At 61.1% G+C, this 22,991-nt stretch overlaps 4 protein-coding genes across 19 annotated transcripts in view; all 4 read right to left on the bottom strand.

Moving 5' to 3' along the window:
* Nucleotides 1–386: 386 nt before the first annotated feature.
* Nucleotides 387–6,941, bottom strand: LOXL4 (lysyl oxidase like 4). Its single transcript, XM_071748549.1, has 15 exons — nucleotides 6,762–6,941; nucleotides 5,934–6,235; nucleotides 5,562–5,740; nucleotides 5,221–5,432; nucleotides 4,615–4,653; nucleotides 4,274–4,490; nucleotides 3,951–4,134; nucleotides 3,540–3,694; nucleotides 3,079–3,246; nucleotides 2,659–2,821; nucleotides 2,292–2,535; nucleotides 1,913–2,028; nucleotides 1,679–1,815; nucleotides 1,402–1,513; nucleotides 387–1,285 (listed from the first exon to the last, which is right to left on the bottom strand). Exons 1-15 carry the CDS (start codon nucleotides 6,767–6,769, stop codon nucleotides 1,215–1,217), a joined length of 2,307 nt encoding a protein of 768 aa, XP_071604650.1. The 5' UTR covers nucleotides 6,770–6,941; the 3' UTR covers nucleotides 387–1,214.
* Nucleotides 6,942–9,158: 2,217 nt separating this feature from the next.
* PYROXD2 (pyridine nucleotide-disulphide oxidoreductase domain 2) lies at nucleotides 9,159–14,856 on the bottom strand. Of its 7 annotated transcripts, none has more exons than XM_071748580.1 (8): nucleotides 14,452–14,856; nucleotides 12,884–12,977; nucleotides 12,475–12,804; nucleotides 12,179–12,332; nucleotides 11,905–11,966; nucleotides 11,695–11,792; nucleotides 9,750–9,823; nucleotides 9,159–9,406 (listed from the first exon to the last, which is right to left on the bottom strand). In XM_071748580.1, the coding sequence occupies exons 1-8, from the start codon at nucleotides 14,454–14,456 to the stop codon at nucleotides 9,207–9,209; spliced, it is 1,017 nt and encodes a 338-aa protein (XP_071604681.1). In that variant the 5' UTR covers nucleotides 14,457–14,856; the 3' UTR covers nucleotides 9,159–9,206. The 7 variants fall into 7 exon arrangements, with proteins under 7 accessions (XP_071604681.1, XP_071604680.1, XP_071604676.1 ...); XM_071748579.1 differs by adding an exon at nucleotides 13,091–13,236 and having other exon boundaries at nucleotides 12,475–12,977; XM_071748575.1 differs by having other exon boundaries at nucleotides 12,475–12,977; nucleotides 13,103–14,856.
* A 147-nt stretch (nucleotides 14,857–15,003) lies between these two features.
* HPS1 (HPS1 biogenesis of lysosomal organelles complex 3 subunit 1) lies at nucleotides 15,004–19,868 on the bottom strand. Of its 7 annotated transcripts, none has more exons than XM_071748568.1 (18): nucleotides 19,650–19,866; nucleotides 19,401–19,538; nucleotides 19,192–19,334; nucleotides 18,866–18,974; nucleotides 18,496–18,656; nucleotides 18,317–18,419; nucleotides 18,123–18,227; nucleotides 17,961–18,030; nucleotides 17,785–17,852; nucleotides 17,077–17,244; nucleotides 16,826–17,002; nucleotides 16,687–16,754; nucleotides 16,430–16,552; nucleotides 16,259–16,324; nucleotides 15,920–16,064; nucleotides 15,704–15,817; nucleotides 15,483–15,565; nucleotides 15,004–15,223 (listed from the first exon to the last, which is right to left on the bottom strand). In XM_071748568.1, exons 1-18 carry the CDS (start codon nucleotides 19,746–19,748, stop codon nucleotides 15,061–15,063), a joined length of 2,103 nt encoding a protein of 700 aa, XP_071604669.1. In that variant the 5' UTR covers nucleotides 19,749–19,866; the 3' UTR covers nucleotides 15,004–15,060. The 7 variants fall into 7 exon arrangements, 5 of the variants coding, with proteins under 5 accessions (XP_071604669.1, XP_071604667.1, XP_071604666.1 ...); XM_071748566.1 differs by having other exon boundaries at nucleotides 15,704–15,841; XM_071748565.1 differs by having other exon boundaries at nucleotides 15,704–15,841; nucleotides 17,961–18,033.
* Nucleotides 19,869–19,986: 118 nt separating this feature from the next.
* The window catches only part of HPSE2 (heparanase 2 (inactive)), a 109,692-nt gene continuing 106,687 nt past the window's right edge, over nucleotides 19,987–22,991 (bottom strand). For all 4 annotated transcript variants that reach the window (XM_071748572.1, XM_071748570.1, XM_071748569.1 and 1 more), the window contains 3 exons: nucleotides 22,101–22,246; nucleotides 21,001–21,147; nucleotides 19,987–20,918 (listed from right to left, as the gene is read on the bottom strand). In XM_071748572.1, the coding sequence (XP_071604673.1) occupies nucleotides 20,753–20,918; nucleotides 21,001–21,147; nucleotides 22,101–22,246 (459 nt within the window). In that variant the 3' untranslated portion in view covers nucleotides 19,987–20,752. The remainder of the gene's footprint in view (nucleotides 20,919–21,000; nucleotides 21,148–22,100; nucleotides 22,247–22,991) is intronic.

The following is a 22,991-nucleotide window of genomic DNA, read 5'->3' on the forward strand; positions in this document are numbered from 1 at the left end:
CTCTCAGCTGCCGCTCCATGGACAGTGGAAATTTCAGGACACGAATCTGCTCTCATGCGGAAAGCATCTTTGCTGCTGTCCAGCAACCTCTGACCCCTGACCACAACGGAGTGAGCCTCTGCCAGCACGTGTCCCACCACGGCCCCTGGCCTCAGGCCACCCTGGCGTGTCCTCGCTGTCCCCAGCAGCTCCTCCACGTGTGGGGACTGTCACGTGTGGGTACAACCCAGCCTGTCCTGGCTGTGCAGGGCTGAAGCAGGTGCTGGCAGTCATCCCAACCCCTGGGCTGGTGTCCAGTGGCGAGGTGGGGACAGGCAAGGAGTGCAAGGAGATGGGTAGCACTGCCCACTAGCTGGCTCACTGGACACTGGACCGTACAGTGTGGGTCAGTGGTGAATATTTCCATTTATTTCCTTTAAAAAAAAATGCCAGAAACCATGGGAGGAAAGAAATGGAGAGCAAGGGTATGGTGTCCCCAGTGTCACACCCTGTACCCAGGAACAAGGACTTTAAAGGGGCAGAGCAGCCCCTATCCATGCTCCTAGGGCTGGGAAGCTGCCAGGGCAGCCTGGGAAAGCCCAGCATGGTGGCTGCCAGTGGGCTGGCTGCTGGCCTGTGCTGCCACAGCACTGGTCAGGTCCTTTGCATGCACAGGGTCAGCCAGTTCAGGGATTGCTGGTGGCAAGCTGGGACCACTCACACACAGGCAACTGAGAGGGGACAGTACCTGTCTGGGGGAACATTTATACCAAGCTTGCTCCTGGCTGAGGACCAGCTTCATGGTCCTGCTGGGGAGGAGTGCAAGGGAATGAGCTGGGGATTGTGGGGCTCATAAGGGGGTACCCCCTCTCCCATTGCTTAGCATCTTTATTGAGGACAGGACTGGTGCACAGATGGCAGTAGCCAAGGCCTGTTCTTGGTCTACTGGGACGAGGAGGTCAGAAGGGCAGGCTGAGGTAGTCATCCTGGGGGGACACTGGAGCTGTGGGGGTGTGGGCTGCTGTGGCACCCAGGCTCCTCTCACAGCTCCCAACAGCAGCATGGGGCTGGGCACCCCCAGGTGCTACCCACCAGCCCTGGTTCTTGTCTCCATCCTCTGCTGCAGCATCAGTAAATACAACAGTCTTGGTGTCCCTGAGCTCAGTCTGGTGCTGCCAGGGTGCAGGAGTTGGGCTGCCCTGTGGTGCTGCTGGAAGTGTGCCAATGCCAGGGGGTCATACAAGGTTGTTGGCCAGGCGCTCCCGTTGCTCCAGATCACTCACCACATCAGCACCATAGGCATCGCCTGGGCAGAAAAATGGCATGGGTAGGGGAGACAACATGGGACCTGTGGGAACCCCTGCCCTGCCACTTCCCACCAACCCTGCCTGACATGCTCCCTCTGCTCCCATTCCTCCTTACTTGTGTGGCAACCATGCATCCAGACACGCTGCCCATCATACTTGCACTGGCACCGCATCACGTTGTTGGAGAAATCTGACTCGGCCACCTCATGCTTGGGGTTCACAACCACCTGGGGAGGATGAAGAGCAGACCTGGGGGCACTGCTGCCATGCCTTGGCCAGACAGGCCTGTGGCTTGGACAGTGGGGGTGCAGAGAGGGGGATGCTGGTGGTGCCCATGGAGGGTGGCCTTCAGGCCTGAGCTTGGGGCACACCCTCCCCTTCTGTCCCTGTACCTGGAAGGTGTAGCTGCCTGGTGGCACGTCAGTGATGTCAATCCACTGACAGTCGATATCATGGCGATAAGTGTCCCAGCACCCCACGCTCACCCCCTGCTCCCCAAAGTTGGCACAGGCAAAGCGCCGCTGCAGCCCTGTGGGTGGGAGGGGAGGTGATGGAGGGCATGGGCAGAGCCCAGCTTGGGGAACAGGACTGGGTGGGTCACTGGCACCTCTGTGGCAGGCACCTACCTTCGGGGCAGTTGGTGTCCTCCAGACAAAAGCTGGCCTTGTGCCCTTCAGCCACCTTGGAGCCATTGAGCGTCAGCAGGTCGTAGTGAGTGAAGACCTCAATGCTATGGAAGTGCCTGCAGGGAAAAGGGCTGAGCACAGGGCTGCTCCCTGGCCCGGGAACACGCACTGGCCCAGACACCCAGCCAGGGGCAGGCAGCACCCAGAAGCTCTGAGCAAATTACAGCCTTGAAGCCAAATAAAGCTGTAATGACAGTGCCAGCGTGGACGCTGCTTATTACCTGGGGCAGGCCAGCCTCTGGGGGATGGGTGCCACTGTGTCCTGCCTGGCCAGGGGAAGGGGCAGCCCCCTGCCAGCCCCTGCTCATGGGCCACTCACCGGTGGCACTGGTGCCAGGTCCAGGCATGACGCCCCATCCTGGGTCGGAAATCAGCTCTGCCAAGGTTGTGGATCTGGGAGGAGAAACGGAGCAGGCGGCGGTGACCATAGGGCCAGTCCATGTGGTCAGCAGAGCGGGAAAGACAGCGCTCCTCGTGGGCACAGTACAGTAGCCCCAGTGGCCGGTCCTCCAGGTAGGCTGTCTCCTGCACCAGCTGGGCATTCATCACCAGGTCTGGGGCATCTGGCACAGAAGGGTTTGGTGGACACAGTGGGTCATGCTCACCCTGCAGAGCAACCACTGCTCTCCATGCCAGGAGGAGGGGGATCCTCCCCAAGCTGTACCCCAGGGGCTCCAGGTACTCACAGGCAGTGCAGGTGACCCCCGCCGAGAAGCGTCCCCCCCCACTGGGGCAGTGGACGGGGCCGTGATGCTGGCACTGCTGCAGGGCCAGCTCGGTGCCAGCACAGCGCACGCCGCTCATCACCACCTGGGCAGCATCAGGGCTGCCTGCCCAATACCATGTCTCCTGTGCAGAGGAGGAGCACAGTGCTCAAACCAGCCCTCACACCCCCTGCCAGCACCCACCACCTCCCCTGCCCTAACAATCAAGGGTTGGACTTGATGATCTCTGAGGTCCCTTCCAACCCAGCCAATTCTATGATTCTATGAATACTGCCACCAGGGCTTGTTACCTGGGGCTGCCCCATCCCAGAGCCCCCTGCCACCCCATGGTCATGCCACGCATCCTATTGGACCCCTCCCAGCCCAGGCCCTGGTGCTCACCTGGAGGGCATGGCTGGCAAAGCCGAGCCCCAGCTGCCGGCAGACAACCATGGCCTCATTCAGCCCCCACTGTGCACCGCACACTGCACCCCACCGCAGCCCCCCCTGCACAGGCACCAGCACCTCCACCACGCCCTCCTCAGGGCTGCGGCCCCCAGCCAGCCGCACCTGCAAGCAAAGAGGGTCTCAGCTGGAGTGTAAGGCAGATCCCCAGCTCTCCCCCCAGGTGCTTACAACTGAACATCTCCCTCCCCTTCATCTCCCCACAAAAACACTTATGACAGCAGCTCATCCTTTGCCCCCCCCACCCCCCTCCCCCCCTTTAGCATGCTGCTGTGCTCCCCCTGTGCCCTGGGCCACCCCAGGGCTGCTCTGAACAACGAACCACAGAGATATGAGGGCAGGGGGCTGTACAATGGGGCTGAGGCTCTACAGGTTCTGGGGGGAAGGCAGGGGCTCACCTGGCTCTGGAAGTCCATGTGGGGCATGTGGCAGCGGACGGCAGCATCAGCCTCGTGCTTGCACCCACTCCGCTTGGCATCCTGGAAGTGGCACTCGCCCAGGGAGCGCTCCTGGCCTGTGCATCGCACCTCACTCATGTGGATGGGACCCAGGCCTGAAGCAGAGGGAGGGTCAGCGCTCCCTGTTCTGCCTGTCCTGGAGCCAGGAGTTCCCCACACTCCTTCTCCTTGTCTGGAGCTTACCTATGGTCATGAGGCTGCCCACAGCAGGAGCAGCCAGGCAGCTGGCTGGAGCTGCCTGGACATTCCAGGACATTCCAACAGCACCCAGTACACCAGAGGCATTCCCTACCATGCCCCTCTATGTCCAGTGATGCCCCACCCAAGTCCCTGCTGCCCTATGTGCCTCACCTTGACCCATTTGAGCTCCCACCAGGGCCTGCTTCGCCGTCCCATAGCCCAGCTGCCGGCACACCACGCTGGCTGCAGCCAGGTCCCACTGCTTGTCACACACGGTGCCCCACTGCCCGTGGCGCAGCACCTCCACCCGGCCCTCACCGGCATGGGTGCCGGCTCGCAGCCGCACCGGGAGGACCTGGGCACAGGGAGCAGCTGGTCAGTGGCCTCAGGGCATGGCCAGTATGGGCACGGGTGCAAACGGGGTGGCTGGGTGCTGCCTGGCTCAAGGACCCTCTGTCAGCAGGACAGGGGTGCAGGACCATGCCAGGGCTCACCTTTCCTGGGGATGTCTTTCTCTTGCCCTTGCCTGTGCCCTTCTGAAAGGCAGGGCTGGGGAGGCAGCTGGTGATGGCGTGCATGCCACGGGGGCAGGCGTGCTGGTGAGGGGCTGGTGGGTCCACTTGTGTGGGGCAATGGGCTAGGTGGGGCTCCGTGCCCTGGCACCGCACTCTGTGGATCCAGAAGCTGTTCTTCTGGCTGAGGGTCTTCAGACTGCCAAGGGAGAGGAGCAGGGACTGGCATCAGCTCAGGTGCTGGACATTCTTCCCTACCCAACACCAGCACTGGGTGCCTGTTCAGCGTGCCCCTGCTAGCCCTGCCCAGGGCTGAGGCCCACCTGGAGTTTGGGTCCTTCAGCTTCATGTTCCAGAGCTTCCTGGGATACACAAAGAGAAGAGCTTGAGGGGGGTGACCATGCCATCCCTGCAGGATTGGGATACTCCACCCCATCAACCCTTCCCGCTCCAGCAACCTGTGGCAACAGCTAAAGAAGTCCTCCCACGGCAAGGCAGGGTGAGGACAGGTCCTCTTCCCACTGGCAATTACCGTGCCAAGTCTGGCTGTGCAGCATGCCCCAGTGGGACTGTGCAACTCCTGGCACCCGCAGGGGTTCATTATAGGCTGTATTTATAGCCCCAGCTCAAGGCGGGGCAGAGGGGCTGAGGATCATTTGCTTCTCCTTTCCTTCCACCCACACTTTGCTGGCCATGGCTGGTGGCGGTCCCTACAGCATGCCAGCTGCTGCCAAGCCCAACTCTGCCCCTTACTGAGGCCACAAGAAGGGGACCCAGACATAGTCAGGCTATACCAGCATCCAGCACACCCATTCACATGTGCATCCCTTCCCTGACACCCCCTATTCTCTTGCCCTCACAGCATGTCCATTCAGGCACCAAGCTCCTCAATGCTCCACATCTGCAAAGTGGCTTTGCGACATCCCTACCGGTAAAAGCTGGTGTTGATGTTCTTCTCCCGGGGGAAGCCCAGCATCCCGCAGACCACATGGCTGTTGTTCCTGGTCCAGCCAGCATCACACACCTGCCTCCAGCGCCCATTGTGTTTCACCTCCACAGCACCCTCCATCACCGGCATGCTCAGCTTGGCCCGAGCCAGGATGGGCTTGAGCCGCACCTCCTCCAGGCTTGGCCCCTGCACCTGCCATGGTAGGCACAGGGGTGGGCATGGGGGCTCCAGCATCAAGGACAGGGTGTGCCAAATGGGGACAGTGGGAAGGGTCAAAAGGATCTGACCTAGAATCCCCCATCCATCCTGTTGGGCACTCACCTCTCCCAGATGACCAGAGAGGGTGGCCTGGGGGGATGCGTCAGGCAGGCGCTGTCCTGAGCACACCACACCAGCATCCTCACCATGATGACAGTCACTGGTGCCCCAGCCATTGTGGACACACTCTGCCAGGGAGCCCTCGCTGCCCCCACACCGCACGTTGTCCAGCCAGATGGGACCTGGGGACACATATGCAGGGCTGGTGGTCATGGTTAGGAGGTCCCCATGTCCCTCCCCAGCACCATGGACCCCATCCAATGCCATGGACCCCATAGGCTGCCCTCATGCACAGTCGTCCCCCCCCCAGCAGGCTGTCCCAGGCTAAGAACACTTCCCTCACCAGGATCCCCTATCCCTCCATTCCCACCCTACCTTCCCCTTGGCCATAGGTTGCACTGTGGGTCCAGGTGACAGCTGCGGTGTAGCCCAGCTGCCGGCAGGCGACAGTGGCCACATGGAAGTCAAAGCCATCATCACAGACGGTGCCCCATCGCCCCTGGTACAGCACCTCCAGCCGTCCCTCTCCAGCTGGCCCCCGTGGCCCCACCAGTCGCAGCTGTACAGGGGATGGATCCTGATCGCTGGGGACCGCCCGGCACAGCAGCAGCACCAGCGACAGCAGGATGGGGCTCGTGCCAGCTCGCAACACCATAGCGGCTCCAGGTGTGGGATCCCTGAGGACAGCCCAACACTGAGCCCTTGGGAGCCACAGCAGTGGTTGTGTGTGCTGCTGTAGCCTTCCCCTGCCCCAAGAGCTAGGTGATGGTGGAGGGATGTCATGGCCCTTAGGCACGGCGGTGACATCCCTGTCCCTGCGCTGTGGGGGCTGCAGGGCATGGTTCCTGCCATACATAGTTCTCAGCGTCCCCTCACCCTGGGGCACAGCCCCAGCTCCACAGCCCCCTTGCCGGGGTCACCCAGCCCTGGCACCCTCCCCGCCCCTACATCCAGACACTCACTGACGCACACTGCCAACAGCCACGGGAACCCTCATGAAATTACCCTGCTCCTACTGTTCCCTGCCTGCCCCATGCTTCGGACCACCAAAGCACTGTGCCGGACATCAGGCTCCCCTGCCCATCCTCCCCCGTTCCCTATCACCCCACCTCTCCTCCCGCAATCCCACTCAGCACTACTGGGGTTTCTGCCCCCCCCCCATGTGCCCAGACCCCCCCTCCCGGGGCCATCTCCCGCACTCACCCTGCCATGGGGTGACGGTACGAGACAGGCAGCAACGTGGGGCGGGAGACGAGAAGGGGACGCGTCGCTGGCTGCCGCCGGACTCTAGCAGATCTCCTGCCGCCGAGCGCCGCCCGCGCCGCTTTTATGATGAGGAGGGGTGGGCCGCCCCGATGGGGGCCCACGCTGCCCAGCCCAGCCTCAGCCCCCCCTCTACAAGCCTGGAGCCCAGCCCTGCTCCCTGCCCCCGCCCTCGGTCCTCTCCTGCCGCCCTAGGGCACACCTGTCCTTGCTCCAACCCCTGCCCTGACTCCTCCACAACCCGGGGTGTGCTGAGCACCCCTGTGATAGCTTCTACCTGCTGTGAACATGGATAGCCCCCAGAATGAACCCAATTCCCCCAAACAGGGGTGTCGTCCCCCCCCCTCCCCCATGCAGCATTGCACCATGGGGGATGGCCCCCAGCCAGGCAGAGCATGGGTTTTCTGGGGGTCACAAACTCCCATGCTCGGGATACTCCAAAGGGGTATCTGCCCCTTTCCACCCCACACAGTAGCTCAAGTGAGTACCCAGGCTCAGGGGGCCTGAAGCTGCTGCAGTGGGGCCAGGATTTGGGGAGCACAGAAACCACAGCAGGCTGCATCTTGGTGTCAGGAGCCCAGAGTAGGATCTCCCTTGGGCTTGAGGCATCCATCATCTGGGCCATCCTTGGGCCAGGCTGGCTCCGGGGGTCTTCATCACAGCAGCCCTTTGCAAGACGTGGAGAGGGGTGATGCTCCCCCCGACCTGTCCCGGGAGCAACCTCCGGCTTGGGGTGCTGCCAGTCCCCGGGGCTGCCCGCCGCTGCCCGCCACCCCGCCGTGCCACGCGGTGAGATAAACAGGAAGCCCTGTTCCCTCGCCCGTGGCCAGGGGCCGCCCAGGAATGTGCCGGTGGCTACCGGGCTGTTTGTTTGGAGTCGAAGCAGCTGGTTCCTGCCGGGAGGAGCCAGGATCAACACAGCCGGGAATAGTCCGTGAGCTCATCGCCACGTCCTGCGAGAGTTTCCAGCAACCCCCACGCCCCGGCTCTGGGACCCCCTCACAGGGCACACTCCTCCCAGCCTCATGTTCCAGTCGGGCTCGGGGTACACGCTGGAGCCTCTGCCAAGGGTGGGGGTCCCTGGACGGTCCCATCGCTGGGGCCATGGAAAGTCCTGGGGGAGGGCACGGCTGGGACCAGCATGACTCATTTGCGTCTCGACGTTTTGAAGCTCAATTACTCCAGTGTGAGACCAGGAACACCCGCATTCCCCCCGATTCCCCCCACGGCAGGTACTGGCAAGGGTGTAGAGAAGGCGAGTGCTGGATTCCAGCTCTGCCTCGGCTCCTGGGGCAGCAAGAGGGGGGCTTCTGTGGGCTCTCTCGCACCTGGGACCTGTCAGACTTAGCCCACAGCAGTGAGGGCTCTGTGTCCTGCTGCTCGGTGGTACCGTGGCAGCATGGAGGTGTCTTCCTCTCGCTGTCATCCTCCCCCTCGGGACTCACTGGTTACCAGCACCTGCAGCCCCAGGCAGGCAGCAACTGCAGCAGCTAAAAATACCCTGCAGCAGCAGGGCAGCCCCGTGCGCGGGAAGCTGTGGGCAGCGGGGCGATGTGCGGGGCTATTCTCAGAGGGCTGCGGGACTATTCCTGGTCGGTCAATATTGATTCAGCCAGCTCAGGTGCAACAGCTCAGCCTGGAAGCACCATATTTAGGGCCCGGCGGGAGGCGAGGCTGGCAGCTGAATTGGGAGCATTGTCCGGGGGAGGAAGAGGGCAGGGAGAGGATGTGAGCTCTGTAATCTGCAGCGAGCGGCTCCCAGCAGCAGCCCGGGAGGGGGGCACACCCCGGGCCTGCCACCAGCTGAGGGGTGGCAACCGAGCTGCTGGGCTGCACGGAGCATCTGCCCTGGGGATGGAGGAATGGGACAAGAGCATATGCAGGCAGCCCCTGAAAGGAATGGGGGTATGTGGGACAGGGGGGGAAGTGGGGGGCAGCTGACAATCCTGGCCCCTGCAGTCTCTGAGCTGCTGTACACACAGCCACTGGGGGCCAGGGGGACCAAGGACAGTATGGGGGCTCCAAGTAGCAAAGCAGATCTCAAGCAGCTCCCTGGTTTCCTGCTTTGTCTCTTAGGTCTGTCTAGGAGATACAGACCAGTCCAGAGATGGGTGACTACAGCCAAATAACCCTATATGCATCTGAGCCTGCATCACTGAGCAGAGAAGGTGAGGGTCTGGTTGTCCCCATTCATTGATCTGGGATATGCCTGTCCCACCTGGCAGCTTCCTCAGGGCGGCATCATCAGGCACAGTGCAGATGGCACAGTGCAGACCCTGACACTGGCACATTGAAAGAGAATGGAAGGAAGAGATGAAAAATAACCAATGAAAGTGCTCAAGGCAGAGCCTGGGACAGTGTTTATTTTCACAGGCAGACAGGGACTTAGTGAGGCTTGACGTAGCTGAGCTTCTCAGGAGCCACCTCGGCAAGGCTGGACTGCCATGGGCTGGGAGCAGCCACGTGTTCAAGATGACAATGGCAACTAGGAGCCCAAGGGACCCCGCCAGCCTGCACCCTCCTGGCTCTCAGGGGATGCTGCTGCTCTGGGGTGCCCTGGAAACAAGTTGGGGGCAGGCAGAGCTCTGTGTGGGGACAACACAACTCACTGGAGCCACAACCCTGAGTAGACAAATCTGGTGTCACCACTGCCATTACAGGCACCTGAAGTCCTTGAGGGCCACCTGGGCAGCATTGCGTCCTGCTGCTCCCATTACTCCTCCTCCTGCAAGAAAGGAGAAATGGGGCACAGTGGCCAGCTCCAGCCCCAGGAGATGAGGCCCAGGCTGGTCCAGCAGAGCTGCCCCACCTCTCTGTCTGTGCAAGAGCAGAGAGTGGAGTGGACACCCTGACCTCCCATGCTACCCTTGCACCTCTTCCATGCGCCCTGCTCTCCCCCTGCAATCCCCAGCTGCCAGCCCTACTCACCAGGGTGGGCTCCACTTCCACAGAGGTACAAGCCAGGAACTGGGGACCGATAGCCTGAGTAGGATGGTGCTGGCCTGGCAAAATACAGCTGGTCCAGAGACATCCCTTCGTGAAAGATGTTCTGCAAGCACAGGTTTGTGTGAGCTGGCTGTGTCTGGGCCAGGGTTATGTGCACACCAGCACTGGCACTGGAGAGATGCTCGAAGCTGAGTCCACACGGTACCCACCCCACCAGGCAGCCCAAAGATCCTCTCCAGGTCTGGTGGTGTTAGGATGTCCCTGCCAATGACGGACGCCTTGAACCCTGCGGCACAGGCTTCGATGCAGTCAAACACTAGAGGTGGATGAGGCAACTGGCAGGCAGTTCGTGGGGACACAGTGGCTGTCCCCTGAGTAACTCCAGCATGGCTCTGCCCATGGGCAGTGCTCCTGGTGTTTCCTGTGTCCAGGTATGCATTACGTACCGGCATCTGTGTACGCATTTCTGGCCTGCTCATCCCAGGGCTGCCCACCCCTGGGCACCCCTGGGTTACTGGGTGAATAGGGACACAACATGGCAGCCTTGTGGGGCCAGCCCTGGGTCCAGCACTGGTGGGATGCAGAGTTCAATCATGGGCCTGGGGAAGCAGCACATTAGCTGGGCAGGCAGAGGGGGACCCAGCCACCCCAACACTCTTCCCTCAGTGCTGCCCACCATGGCTGTCCTTCCCCTTTCTGGATGCACTGAGGAGTGCCAGTGCAGGCTCCTACCTGCTGGAGTAGTGCCCATGAGTGGCCTCGGTGAAGGCCTGGTGTAGGAGGTGGGTGCTCTCGCAGTTGAGATGGATTAAGCACTGGTGGTGTGGTAGGGGCTTGTCATTGTGGGCACTGGGGACAGCCAGGAAGCTGGGCAGCCGATCCACCGCCACTGGGCATGGGAAGGGGACAGGGGAAGCAGGGTGCAGCCTCTTGATGAGCCTGGTGCCAGTGTCCCTCCAGCAGAGACAGGAGCAGAGGTGTCCCTGCTGGTACCTACTGTTGATCTTGGTGACAGGGGAGCACGTCAACCTGCTGGATCTGCTGGACAAAATCCTTTGGCAGCTGCTCCTGAGGCGGGAGAGGCCAGGACAGAACCTGGCAGTGAGGGGTGCAGGCCAGCCAGGGGACACAACCACACCAAGCTGCTGCCAACCCTGTGAGCCCCATACCTGGGGGATGAGCTCCAGGAAGGTGATCTGGGCACCAGTTTGCTCCTCACCTCTGTCCCATCCTGTAGTGCAACACCCTGCACATGCCTGTCGCTTCCCACCAGGACCTGGCACACCACCTGGGTGGGTGGAGGGGACTGAAACTCACCAAGATGCCTGCACGCTGGCCAGGCAGCTCCCTGCTCACAGACACCCCATACCTTTTCAGGAAACATGTGGGCTCCCTGGGCAGCTGCTGTGTGGGCAATAGCTTGGGACAGGGCCCCCATCCCACCGGCCACATAGCCCCAAGCCCCCTGCTGTCCTTCCAGCTGACCCATCACATGGTGCAACAGCACATACCTATGGTGGCAGGACCCCAAATTAGCTACCAGCCGGAGGGGAAGGGCTTGTCCCCTGCATGGGCATGGTGAGGACAGTACTCCACTCCCCCATAGCTGGGATTACACCAGCTTGGTGATACCAAATCAGTTCCAGGAAGCACTCATCAGCCAAGACTTGACCTGATGACAGAGGTACTGAAACAGCAAAGGGGCAGTGGGTACCACTCGGGAGAGCCATATAGCAGGGGTGGTGGCTAGCTCCTTGCCCAGACTCAACTCCTGAGCCATAACAGCAAGGCTTGAGTAGACAGTGGGAGGGGAAGGCAGTGGGGCAGGGCATGGGGTGCTGGGAAAGCAGAGCCAAGGAGCTGCCAGAACAGAGGATGGCAGCATGGTAAAGTGTAACCATGAGCCCTAGGGGAAAAGGACCCTCACCCACTGCCAGGGCTGTGGGGGCTGGCCATGGCTCCGATCACCGCGTCAGTAGCCAGAATTGCCTTCAGGGGCTCTGACTCAAACCACTGATCCAGGATCTGGCCCAGGAGACAAGGAGAACATCAGGCTTGGTGTGGGGGCTGCTGCTGCACCTGTACAGGGAGGCAGAAAGGTGGCTGGTGGGTCTGCACTGCTGCTGCCAGCACTCACCTTGGAGATGGGAGCTGTGAGCACTTCGTAGCAGTGGGGTAGTTGCCGCCCCAGCGCAAGGCCTGGGAATGCAGAGGCAGTGTGAGACCTGCACAGCCATGCTAAGGCGAGCTGCCTGCACCTGGTTGTGACTGGGGACAGAAAGTGGGCAAGTGCTGGTCTGCCAGCCCAGCTGGAGCTCCTGAGGAACCTGTGTCCCAGGAAGGAGCATGGTCTTCTCCAGGTGCAAGCAAACACCCATTGCCACTGGGCTCCCTTGGCATTCCAAACGTACCTGCCTGCAGTGGGGGCTGCAGGGCTTGCAGGGCCCTGAGCCGCTGGAGCAGGGACCCCTTCCCCAGGGCAGCTGTATCCACTGGGGGGGTATCCAGCAGCGGGTCGAGGGATGACACCAAGCCTCCCATGAATGCCTCGTATTCAGGGTAAGCCTAAAAGGGGACAGAGAGGGGCAAGAGGGACTGTGCCATGGCGGGGGCAATGGATAACTCTGTCAGGAGCATTCCTGCTGCTCTGCTGGGACCGACAGCCCCTTGGAGGCTTTCCCATGCCAAGAGCATGCCCCTACAGTACCTCAGCATCCTTTTGAGAGAACTGAGCAATCTGCCATTGGGTCTGGGCCATGTCATGCCCCATCAGGAGAGAGCAGGATGGGTTCCTGTCCTCCAGCAGTGGGGTGAAGGAGTAGGGGTCCTGTGGAAGCACCTTCAGACCATGCCGCTGTGGGACAGGGACAGCAGGATCCACCCTGCAGGACAGTCTGACAAGGCTCACCTTGCCAATATGCCAGGAGGTGCCAGCAGCCTGGCAAGGGATGGGTGCTGGTATCTGCAGCTCCAGCTCAAGTGTAGATCTGTGGCCATAGCAGGCTGAGCAGATAGGATGCCCGGGAGAACTTGAAGCCTGGGAGACACGGAGTGGTGGGAGGCACCCATGCCCAGCACTGCCAAGGGGCAGGGGGAAATGGGGTGCACAGAGGTACCTGGGACAATCTCCTTTGTGACAGCTGCACCACCCAGCACGTGGCGCTTCTCCAGCACAGCTGTGGGCACCCCTGCCTGCTGAAGGTAGGCAGCCTGGGGGGAGTACAGTGTCATGCTGCCCATCCCTCCAGGTGGAAAATGTCTTCACCCCAATCGCCCTTTTGCACAGTCCCCCCTCACCAGGGTGGGCTCTGCTCCCCACACACCCTTGGGAATACCTAGCCCCATGTGTTCTGCCACAAGCACTCTCCCTTGCCAAGCGCACAGACTCTCCCTGGTCCCCCACCAACCCCCAGTGATGGAGCTGACAGCACCCTGGTCTTGGTACTCACTGCCACCAGCCCGTTGTGCCCTGCAAGGAGAAAGAAAGGTGAGCTGAGCCCTCTGGTTGCATGGTCCCACTACACAGGGCACCCTGACACACCTGGGATGCAGGGCTGCCACAAGCACCCGAATAATGAAGTTCTGGATGTAGGGATATAGGTGACAGGGAGCATCCTCCCCTAGCCCTACAGCCCTGGCCCAAACTGTGCAGGGGAGGAGCACAGTAGTGCTCAAAGCTGATGCTCCAGCTGTGCCGGGCACAAGCAGCATGCTGAGGGGCTGCAACATGCACCCAGCTGTGCAAGACCCCTCCACTCTCCCTGGCCTAAGGAGCATGCCAGGGGGCTGCACTGTGCCCAGTACCACTGTGGCCCTCACCTGGTCACCCTCTGGCTCCCCTGGGGGGAGGACAGCCAGGTGTCCTGGCTGGCTTCTCACAGCCCAGTGCCACCTCCCTCAGCCCACATTTACCTGCCCCGATGACCACCGCGTCATACTCCTGCTGTAGCTGCTGTGCAGCCCTGGCATGGGCCAGCTGTGCCCCCAGCAGCCCCGGGAACAGATGCCAGCCCCATAGCCAGCAGGACGGGCAGCCCATACCCGGCCTTGCCTGGAGCCTGGGTGCCATGGCTGCCCTGTTGCCCAGCAGCCTGAACTTTGCTCTCACCGCAGAGCTTTTCCCAAGGCTTCCGGGCATGGGGGTGGGGGCAGGGCCGGGGACACCCTGGGATTCTCTGTCCCAGGGCTTGCAGGAGGTTGGGCAGGAGAGGGACGTGCAGTAAGCACTGCCCAGCCAGTGCAGCGTGGACCCGGCAGAGCTCTGTCAGGAACTTGCAGGTGGCAGAGATCAGTCCCAGTGCTGAGAAGGTGACAGGGTTGGATCCTGCCTACTGCTCCACAAACTGTACCCCAGGAAGGCAGTGGGGAGGCAGCTGGGGGGTCTTAAAGCCCCCCAGCCCCTGTTCTTCTCCAGGGAGGACCCAGGGGCACGTGGCTGAGCAACGGGCTAACAAGCACTGTGAAATAGGGAGACCTCAGCCCCTCCCAAGCAGACAAGCAGAGAGCAGAATAGGCAGCTTGGAGGTGAGCTTGGCTCTGAAGCCAGTGCTGCAGCTTGGCATCCAGCAGGATGGGGCAAAGGCCTTGCCACGGTCCAGTGCTCCCTGAATTGCCATCCCCAGCCCCAGCAAGCAGCACAAAGCAACAACGGGCTGCTGGGCTGCCAGAGTACCTTAGGACTCACCCCATCCTCAGCTGTGCCCAGGAGGCTTTGCATGTGCATCAAGCCCAAACATGTCTTGGAAGCACTTAAGCTGCCTTGGCTTTATCCCCTGTTCACAGAAGTCCTTGGTCCCACAGCTGACTGGTGTCTGGGAGCCCAGGTGTGGGGAAGGGGGCACAGGATGGGCTGCAACTCCTCAGGGCCCATAAAGTCCCCAAGGGCCCCCAACCTGCATCTGGGGGCAAGGAGGAAGGAGTATGCACCCTGCACCATTGCACCATGCAGGTTTGGCTATGCTGTTTTATTCTCCAGCCAAAGCCCGTGTGTGATGCCAAACCAGAGCTATAAATCCTGCCATGGAAATGCACTTTTCAGCAAGATAGTCATTTGCCAACAACCTCTCAGCCCCACTCTCTGCTTGACCCTGGAGGTTGCAGGGTTCCAGAGAAGCCTGTGGGGAGTGGGAAGATGGGTAGCTGGAGCCCTGGCAGGGCTGGAGTATTGGAAAGTTGCTGGTGGCTACCTGCAGGCCCAGCTGATGGCACACAGACACTGAGAAAGCATCCCAAGCGTCAGAACACCCGCACTTCTGCTTTAATCCCATCCCTGAGGGCGGTGGATGGAGTCAGCTCAGAGCAGGGGGATGCGGGAGGGCTCCCAGAGGTGCCGGGCCAAGTCACAGGCCTGCTGGACCACAAGCTCAGAGGGGATGATGCCCAGATGCACAGTCAGCAGCTCGTAGCACTTCACTACCTCTGCCTGGTGGTTCTTGCTGTAATAACGAAGAAGCTTCCTGGGGAGAAGAGAGGGGGCTTGGCAGGTGCAGTGCAGCCTGACACCCCCTTTCTAACCGCCCCTCTCCCCTCTTGCAAGTCCCTGGCAAGGACACAGTGCCTGTCCACCAGCAGGACAATGGCACCAGGCTGGGAAGGTGGGCTGTTTCAACCACCCTGCAATGACATCTCAACAACGAAAGCATCACTCACAGGACTCCTGTGCTAGTATAGCCCTGGACCCTGGTGCCAAACTGCAGAGCTGCAGGGTCTGCTCACCTGTAGTAGTCTCCTGCCAGCATCCCAATGGGTGCAGAATCATCTGAGAGAACCGGCACTTCCATCACCTCCAGCTTGTAACCCTGGGGGGAGATAACAGAAGAGGACAGGAGCAAAAAGGGATCGCTGAGGACCCAGAGCCAGCTGTGCCTGCAGCCCCACTCCCCACCCTCAGAAGGTGCTGGGGGAGAGGGGCTCAGCCCATTCCTGGCCCCACATACCAGCTCATTCTCAAACCAGAGAAAATAGGAGCAGCAGTAGTCACCATCCTGCAGCATGAGTGTCGTGTAGCCTTTCTGCAGGTAACGCCGGGCCAGTGCAATAAGGGACCAGACCTGGAGGACAAAGAGCACTGAAGCCTTAGCAGAAAACTTTCCAACCGTCACCCCTCCTGTGGTCCCCATCCCATATGTGGTACCCAGCCCCATGAACAGTACCTTCTTCTTGATGAAGATGGCCAGGGGACCCTTGCCCAGCTCTGAACTGGACTTTTCTGTCACGCTGAGTGACGGTGCCATCATCTGCCCAGTCGTGCGGTCCACATAGACAAAGTGCACCAGGCCAGGAAAGTCTTCCAGGTACGTGAAGTGGGTTAAGGGGGTCCAACAACATTAGTGCCTGTCTGGGACAGCCCCTGAGCCTTGGGGAAGCTGCTTTTGCCCATCACAAACAGTGGGGGACAGGGTCCTCCCACTCCCAGCTCTGCTACCACCAACCCCCCCCCCCCCAAGAAATTCTCCTTGCTGGGCTGGGGTTCCTGATGCAGGGACGGGTATGACACCATAGTGATGTTGCGCCTGCTCTTCACCAGTAGGAAGTCCCGCCAGTCCAGCAGCTTCTCCCTGCCGAGAAAAAGCACAATGAGAGGCCTGGACCCCTCAAGTCTCCCAAGAGCAGCAAGGTGTGGGGCAGTCCCCCGGGGATGCCAGCCACCCTCAGGCACGCACCTCATCAGCTTCTGGGCACGGTCCCGCAGCCCCTGGGACAGGCTGTGGCCAGCAGAGCCCAGGAAGAGCTGGCGGTAAACAGAGCAGAGCTGCCGCTTCACATTGGCCACTGCCTGCAGCAGCCTGAGCCAGGAGACACAGACAGTGCTGAGTTTGATTGCTGGGTCCCCAGTGCCACAGGGACAGCTGTGCCATCCCCTGGGCCGGGAAAGATTCCCCCCTGCTCCAGAGACTTTCCCTGCCCACCCTGTACTCACTCCACGGAACTTCCATCCTCACTACGAGAAAATACCTTGTTCTTCAAGTCCACCCAGGCATTCTGCAACTAGAGAGAGACAGGGCTCAGCATCTAGCTGCAGGGACAGTAGGACCAAGTTCTTGTGTCCCCATTCCCACCTGGATGTCCTGCCCACTCAGCTTCTTCACAAACTTGTCCATGCGCTGCCGCAGCTCGGCCAGGAATGGGTAGGAGCGAGGGGCTCCCGCCTCTGGCCCCTCTTCCAGCTTCCTCTCCAGCACCAAGAATCCATCCAGCAGCTGGTACAAGGTGATGGCCACCTGGGTCATGGCGCCCTGCCAGGGTGGGGAGAAGTGGGTCAGCCAGGACCCAGCCTACTGTCGCTTCCGCTACCTTAGAGGCAGCTCACCTTGGTTAGGAGGACAAGGGAGATGCCTGGCCAAAGCGGAAGGCAGTGCATGGTGTGTGGCAGCAAGGGGCAGTAACCCTCACGCAGGTTGGCATCCAGGAAGATCCTTCTGGGGTTTGAAGCTTCAGGGACCAGAGGCCCCAAGGTCTGGAGCAAATCCTCTGCCATCTAGGAAAAGAGAAGAGATGCTCAGGCTCTAGCAGTGTCGAGACAGCCTTCACTGGCCCAGGACACTTGGGCACAACAATCCCCTGAAAGCTGAAACTGGACACAAATGAACCAATAGAGCTGGAGAGGGCACACAGCAAAAGATCAGCAGCAACAGATGTGCCCAGAAACTGGAAAATATCAGCAGATAGAGCAAAAGCTGCTTGCAAAGACACAGGTTGCAAACACTTTGCACCAAGGCCAGCACTTGCTTCCAGACTGTGCGAGGCTCTGCAGCATCTGGTGGGAAAGCAGCCCAGAAAGCCCAGAGGCAGCAGAGGGAGACATCAGCCTGCTCTGAGACAGCCCCAGCCCCCCTGTGCTGACAGCTCTGGACAGGGAGACCATAAGCAATGATTCAGAGAGGGTGGTCAGAGCCATCAAAGTTGTGCAGGGCACACCCCCAGACATACAGCTGGGGTACCCCCAGCAGCAGCAGCACAAGAGCACCAGGACAGGCTGAGTAGGTGGGCCAGGACAACTGCAGGACCCCTTGCTTACCTGGACTTCTGCAGCATCTATCTCCCCAGTGCTCAGCATCTCAGCATCCTCTGACCAGCTTCCGCTGCCTGCAAGGAGCATGGCAGGTCACCCTCCCTGCCAGCTCCCCCGGCATCCCCGGGGCCTCGGCAGGGCTGGGGAGCACAGGGCAGGACTGCTGCCATCTGCGCCCTCACCTGTGCTGTCCCTGCCTGGTGAAGGCTCAGGCGTGTAGTAAACCTCAGGCACTGAGAGATCGTCTGTGTCCTGCTGGTGAGAACAGCTTGGTCAGTGATGGCAGTGATGCAGACAGCCTAGCCAGCATCCCACTCCACAAGGTCCTGATCCTAGGGACTCACCTGGTCATCAGAGTCCTTCTCTGTAGCTCCATGGGAGCCAGGACCACTCACAGGAATGCTCTCACTCCTCTTGGGTCCCTGGGCGAGCATACTCTCTGCCCCAGGCTTCCAAATAAAGAATTAAAAACCAAGGCCTGGCCACCAAGACATCACCCCAAAGGGCAACCCTAACCTGCTGCCCTGTTCTGGAGTACCTGGGGGCTGAGCTCCTCCTCGGCACTCTGGCTGGGGTACATGTCCTGTACCAGGAGGATGAGGATGAGCAAGTCTGCAGGGCGGATGGAGCTGGCATTGCGGCTAAGGGCCAGAGAAGGGACAAGTCAACTGGGAGGGTGTGTGTCTGCCCCAGGGAGTGTGGTGGGTCTAGACGCACCTGGAGTAGAAGGCCAACAGCTTGGAGTGCACCAGGAGGAAGGCATGGCCCACTTCATCCCCGCCACGCTCTGGGCTTGTGTTGATGTACTGCACCACTTGCCGCTCCAGGAACTCGATGCACTGCTCACACAGCTGAGGGTGGATCAGCCGCTCTACAGCCTGGGGGGGGCACATGGGAGGGGGGATGGCTGCTGAGCCCCCCAGACCCAGACAAACAGCCCCTGAGTTGTCCTGTACATCCAGGCACTGCTGCTCCAGAGAATGGACCCAAAGTCCCAGGCTGAGATACTTTCTCCGCATCCCAGGACTCCACACAGGCTCACACCCCTGGGACACCCGAAAGTGAGGGACACCCCAGGACACAGTACCTCCACTGCAAAACTCTGGTCCTCCTCCCGCAGGCGGGTGTAGGTCTCCAGCAGACCCCGCAGCAGGCTCCAGACACGCTCCCGATGCTCCGAATCAGCTGGCCGCAACCTGCAACACCCACAGAGTGTGAGCTGAGAGCCAGCTGCCACCTCCCCAGCTGGGATGGGCACCCGAAAATAATAGCTGCAGCCCAGCAGGCAGGGGCTCCTGCTGCAAACGGGGGTATCTCAGCTTGCAGACACCCACTCCCACATCCTGGGACTGCAACAGGGCACTGCTGGGCAGCTGCCCCGGTACCCCGGCATGCCAGCCCGTGACCACTCACTCCTTGCGGATGAGGTGGGAGTCGAGCATGACGAGGCCGCAGTGAGCCTCCACCAAGCGCCGCAGCACGAACAGCGTCCGCCGCAGGTCATCCTCGCTCTCTGTCCCGTCTCCGTTCACGGCGATGTAAAGGCAGTCCCCAAACTGCAACAGGCAGCAGGGTCAGGTGCGGGCCGGTTGGGGTGCCCCGGTCCCCGGTGCCGGTCCTACCATGTGCAGTACGTGGAGTTGCCGCCCGTGCTCGGTGGCGAAGCAGGTGTAGGTGTCGGCCAGCTTCTCCAGCAGCGCGGCGGAGGAGATGATGAGGGGGGCGAACAGGGTGTTAAGGCTGTCCTCCAGCGCCGGGCCCTGGCGGCACACGGTCCCGGGTCAGGGATCCGCGCACCGCACAGCCCTCCCGGCTCCGCACCCGCACCACGCCCGCCCTGTCCCGTCCCGTCCCGTCCCGTCCCGTCCCACCTGCCCGCCACGGGCTGCTCGCAGCCGGCGGAGGAAGGCGGCATCGGCCCAGTAGAAGAGCAGCTCGGCCGCTGTGCTGGCGATCAGGACGCACCGCATGGTGCAGCGGAAGGGGCTGAAGGGGGCTCAGGAGGTACGGGGACCGTGAGGATCCGCCCGCCTCTCGCCGCTTCCTGCTCCGCCGCGCGTGACTGCCGCCCCCGCGCGTGACCGCCGCGTCCACGCGCGCAGCGCCCCCTGCGGCCCGGAGCGGCACTTCACGGGGCACTCCGGTCCCGGCCCCGGTAACGTCGCACTCCCGGTCCCGCCCCGGCCCGAAGCTGACAGAAGACGCCGGCGCGGTTGACAGCCCAACTTTATTACACCTCCGGTAGCGCCTCGGCGCGTCCCGGCTGCTTCTGCCCGCGACACCGCTCCTTTCCCGGACAGGACACACTCACGGCCCGGACGCCGCCGCTCCTCGACCGGGCGGGGGACGGGAGCTGCCCCGCATCCCGCCGCTCCTCTCCACTCCGGGCCGTATAATTTAATTATCGACATGTCCAGTCGTGGCCCCCTGAGCCCCGCCCGCCCGGGGCGGACCCCGTGCCCCTTCTCCCGGCCCGCCCTGTCCGCAGCATCCCGCGCCGGTCCCGGCCGGGCTGGCGGCAGCAGAGGGAGCTGCTTCCATGCTCTTGCTGCACCGGGCTGCCCACGTCCCCCGCCGCCCGGGTAAGGGCAGAGGAAAGGGCGACCCGGCTGCTGGAGGGGCAGCCGGACTGGGGGTCCCTGGAAGGTGTTCAACCCGGGCAGTACTAGGGCACAGCACCCCTGCCCTCCCCAGCATTCAGTGGGCACCGGAGCCCGGGTGATTCTTGCAGACAGATTTGCAAATTCGCCGTCGCATCACTCTGTCGGGATGGTGGCCAGGGCCAAGTAGAGCTCCACAGGGCAGGAGAGAGTGCCAAGGCAGAAGGCGTCCAGAGTGCGAAGATGAGGGCACGGTGTGGTGCCCACCCGACGTGGCCCTGCCGTGAGGCTGTGACGGTCGCCAAGGAGGCAGCTTGTCCTGGGGAGTGCACGGGGGCAGGAGCAGGGCCGGTGGGTCCATGCGGGGCTGCAGGCTATCGGTACCGGCAGGCCAGCGCATTCACGTTCTTCACTACATAGAAGCTCATGGTCAGTGGGGGGATGACCAGGGTGCGGCCAGGCCGCAGAGGACGAGGCTTTAGTTCTGGGAGAGTTGCATCGTCCACCATTGCCAGTGGCTGCCCGTTCAGCTGGACTGACCTGGAGGACCAGGAGAAGGTCAGGGCAGTGACATGGAGGATAGGGTGTTGGGGGCAGCTCCACCCACCAGCATGGCACTTACCTGGAGTGAAGCCCGTCCTTGCCGTAGGGCTGCAGCAGGTACTGGTGGACAATCTTATCTCGCAGTGTCCCTGCCAGTTTGATTTTCTTACGGGAGCGATGCAGGTTGATGATGTAAAGGGTGATGGACCCCCGGACATAGTTGTGGCTGCGATGGGGAGAGTGGGAGCTCAAGGGTATGTTGGCATATGCCCCAGGAGCATCCAAGAAGGTGTTGGGAGTCTCTGGAAGAACCTGCTTTACGCAGCCATCCTGTCTGCCCCTCCCATTGGGAGATGCTACCCCTCCAGCACAAAGCCCCTCCAGCTCTGTGATGATACCTTCCCAATCTCTCCCTCCCCTCCTCAGCCTGGGGTGGCACAGCTCAAGGGGGTGCCATGCCTGTTTTGGGAGCAGGAGTGGTGTCCCGAGGCAGCCCCCTGGGCCTCGCAAGGAGGCTGAGAATGGAGGAGAGCTCTGTTCATGAGTGGCATCTGCCCCTGCCGCCCCGGGCACCTAACTGACAGGTCCAGACACTGATCCTCTTTCCCTGCCTAATGAGTCAATCCCAAACAAAGGCTATAAAGCACTTTGCACCTGTCAGTTACTGGACAAAGTTTCCTACCGAGCTGGAGGCATGTTGAAAGCATCTGGACTGTGTAAAGAAAGAACCTCTCCTCCTCCACAATAGCAACTTGTGTCTGCTGAGGAGGTGGCTGCCCCCCCGATTCGCTGGGGCACTTTCAAAGACCTTATCAGCGAAACAATAACCAGGACAGGCTCCCTGGCAGCATAGCCCATTGGGTAACCCGACCGACCAGGGCCTCCTGTGTGAAATCCACTCCCTTGATCTCTGCTGCTGGGGCTGCCCGCTGGCCACGGCACTGGCCCCTGCCAGTCCCGTTCCCAGGCGTGGGCTTGCCATGACTTTCATCAGAGGCATTGCCATTCCACTGCTGCAGCAGCCAGAGCAGCACCCAAATATGTCCCCTGGGGAGGCAACCTGCCTTGAAAGAGCCAAACCCTGGGCTCCTGCCCCAGCATGTCCTTGGTGGTCCCCATCTCCCAGGGGTCCTGCTTATACCCCTTGCCACAGCCTCCAGTCTCTCTCCCCCCACTTACTTGTGGTAGCTGGTGCAGTGGGCGTAAATACGGAGTTTGTCACGAATGACTCTGCCGGGTCGTGGTTTCCTCTGGAGACCGGCCACATGGATTGCCAGGACCTTGGGACCAATGAGGCGTTTGTAGAGCAGGGACAGCCAGTAGTCCTGGGGGGCAGAGGGAACAGTCAGCAGCACAACAGTCCCCCCAACTCACAGGGGGAGTGGGCAGCTTACAGCCTAGCAAAATTTTGGCTGTTGGATGAAAATGTCATGTGCCAGATGTCTGCCTTGGGGTGAGCTTTTATTGTGCAGTCCAAGCCAAAATGGCATCATTGTTTCCAGGAAGAGATTAAGGGAACACTACATGCACTGCCTGCACTGGGACATTGATACCTTCTAAAGGAGCTGCTTGTTGGTTGGGTTCTGGAGCATGGGAGCAACACGCGTACCCCACACCTTCCCACAGATCTGCACATAGCTGTGGTGTGGGCTTGTGCCTCCAGCTGAGGCATGTTGGATGCTGGTGCCTCCAAAGCAGGCAGATAATTCTCCATACCACTCTCTACACACAGCTGGAGCACACCAGAGTTCTCCTGTGCTATCCAGCTCTGTTCATGGCATGCTGGCTTTTGTGACTGCTGAGGGTGCTCCACTTCTTGAAAGTACTTCTCCCATTTTAAAGCCTCCCGTAGAGTTAAGCACCCACAAACGCAGCACAGGGGACTCAAGTAGGAAACGTTCAACCCCTGCACACATGCGTTAATGATGCAGCCATTACGTCACCACATACTATTTCCCACAGGACATGGCTTTTCTCGGCACACAGAATGGGCCCCAAACCCCTGGGAGGGAGGCGAGGCTGTGCAGTGACAGAGAATGCTGCCGGCAGGACCTCCCCTCATCCGCTGCA

Source organism: Heliangelus exortis, chromosome 7 (genome assembly GCF_036169615.1).
Source record: "Heliangelus exortis chromosome 7, bHelExo1.hap1, whole genome shotgun sequence".
NCBI lineage: Eukaryota > Metazoa > Chordata > Aves > Apodiformes > Trochilidae > Heliangelus > Heliangelus exortis.

Excerpts from the sequence above, each read along its gene's own strand:
- LOXL4 (XM_071748549.1), bottom strand. Across the intron at positions 2,029-2,291 it reads ACCTGGCACCAGTGCCACCG|GCACTTCCATAGCATTGAGG; the intron begins GTGAGTGGCCCA and ends TTTTCCCTGCAG. Across the intron at positions 1,514-1,678 it reads CAGGCAGCTACACCTTCCAG|GTGGTTGTGAACCCCAAGCA; the intron begins GTACAGGGACAG and ends CATCCTCCCCAG.
- PYROXD2 (XM_071748574.1), bottom strand. The coding sequence starts at position 13,544 with ATGCTCCTTAGGCCAGGGAGAGTGGAGGGGTCTTGCACAGCTGGGTGC. Across the intron at positions 11,967-12,178 it reads GCAGCCCCCACTGCAGGCAG|GCCTTGCGCTGGGGCGGCAA; the intron begins GTACGTTTGGAA and ends CTGCATTCCCAG. Across the intron at positions 9,824-11,694 it reads CCCCACAGCCCTGGCAGTGG|GCCAGCACCATCCTACTCAG; the intron begins GTGAGGGTCCTT and ends GTATTTTGCCAG.
- HPS1 (XM_071748564.1), bottom strand. The coding sequence starts at position 19,748 with ATGCGGTGCGTCCTGATCGCCAGCACAGCGGCCGAGCTGCTCTTCTAC. Across the intron at positions 18,420-18,495 it reads CTGTTGGCCTTCTACTCCAG|CCGCAATGCCAGCTCCATCC; the intron begins GTGCGTCTAGAC and ends TCTGGCCCTTAG. Across the intron at positions 17,245-17,784 it reads TAGATGCTGCAGAAGTCCAG|ATGGCAGAGGATTTGCTCCA; the intron begins GTAAGCAAGGGG and ends CTCTTTTCCTAG.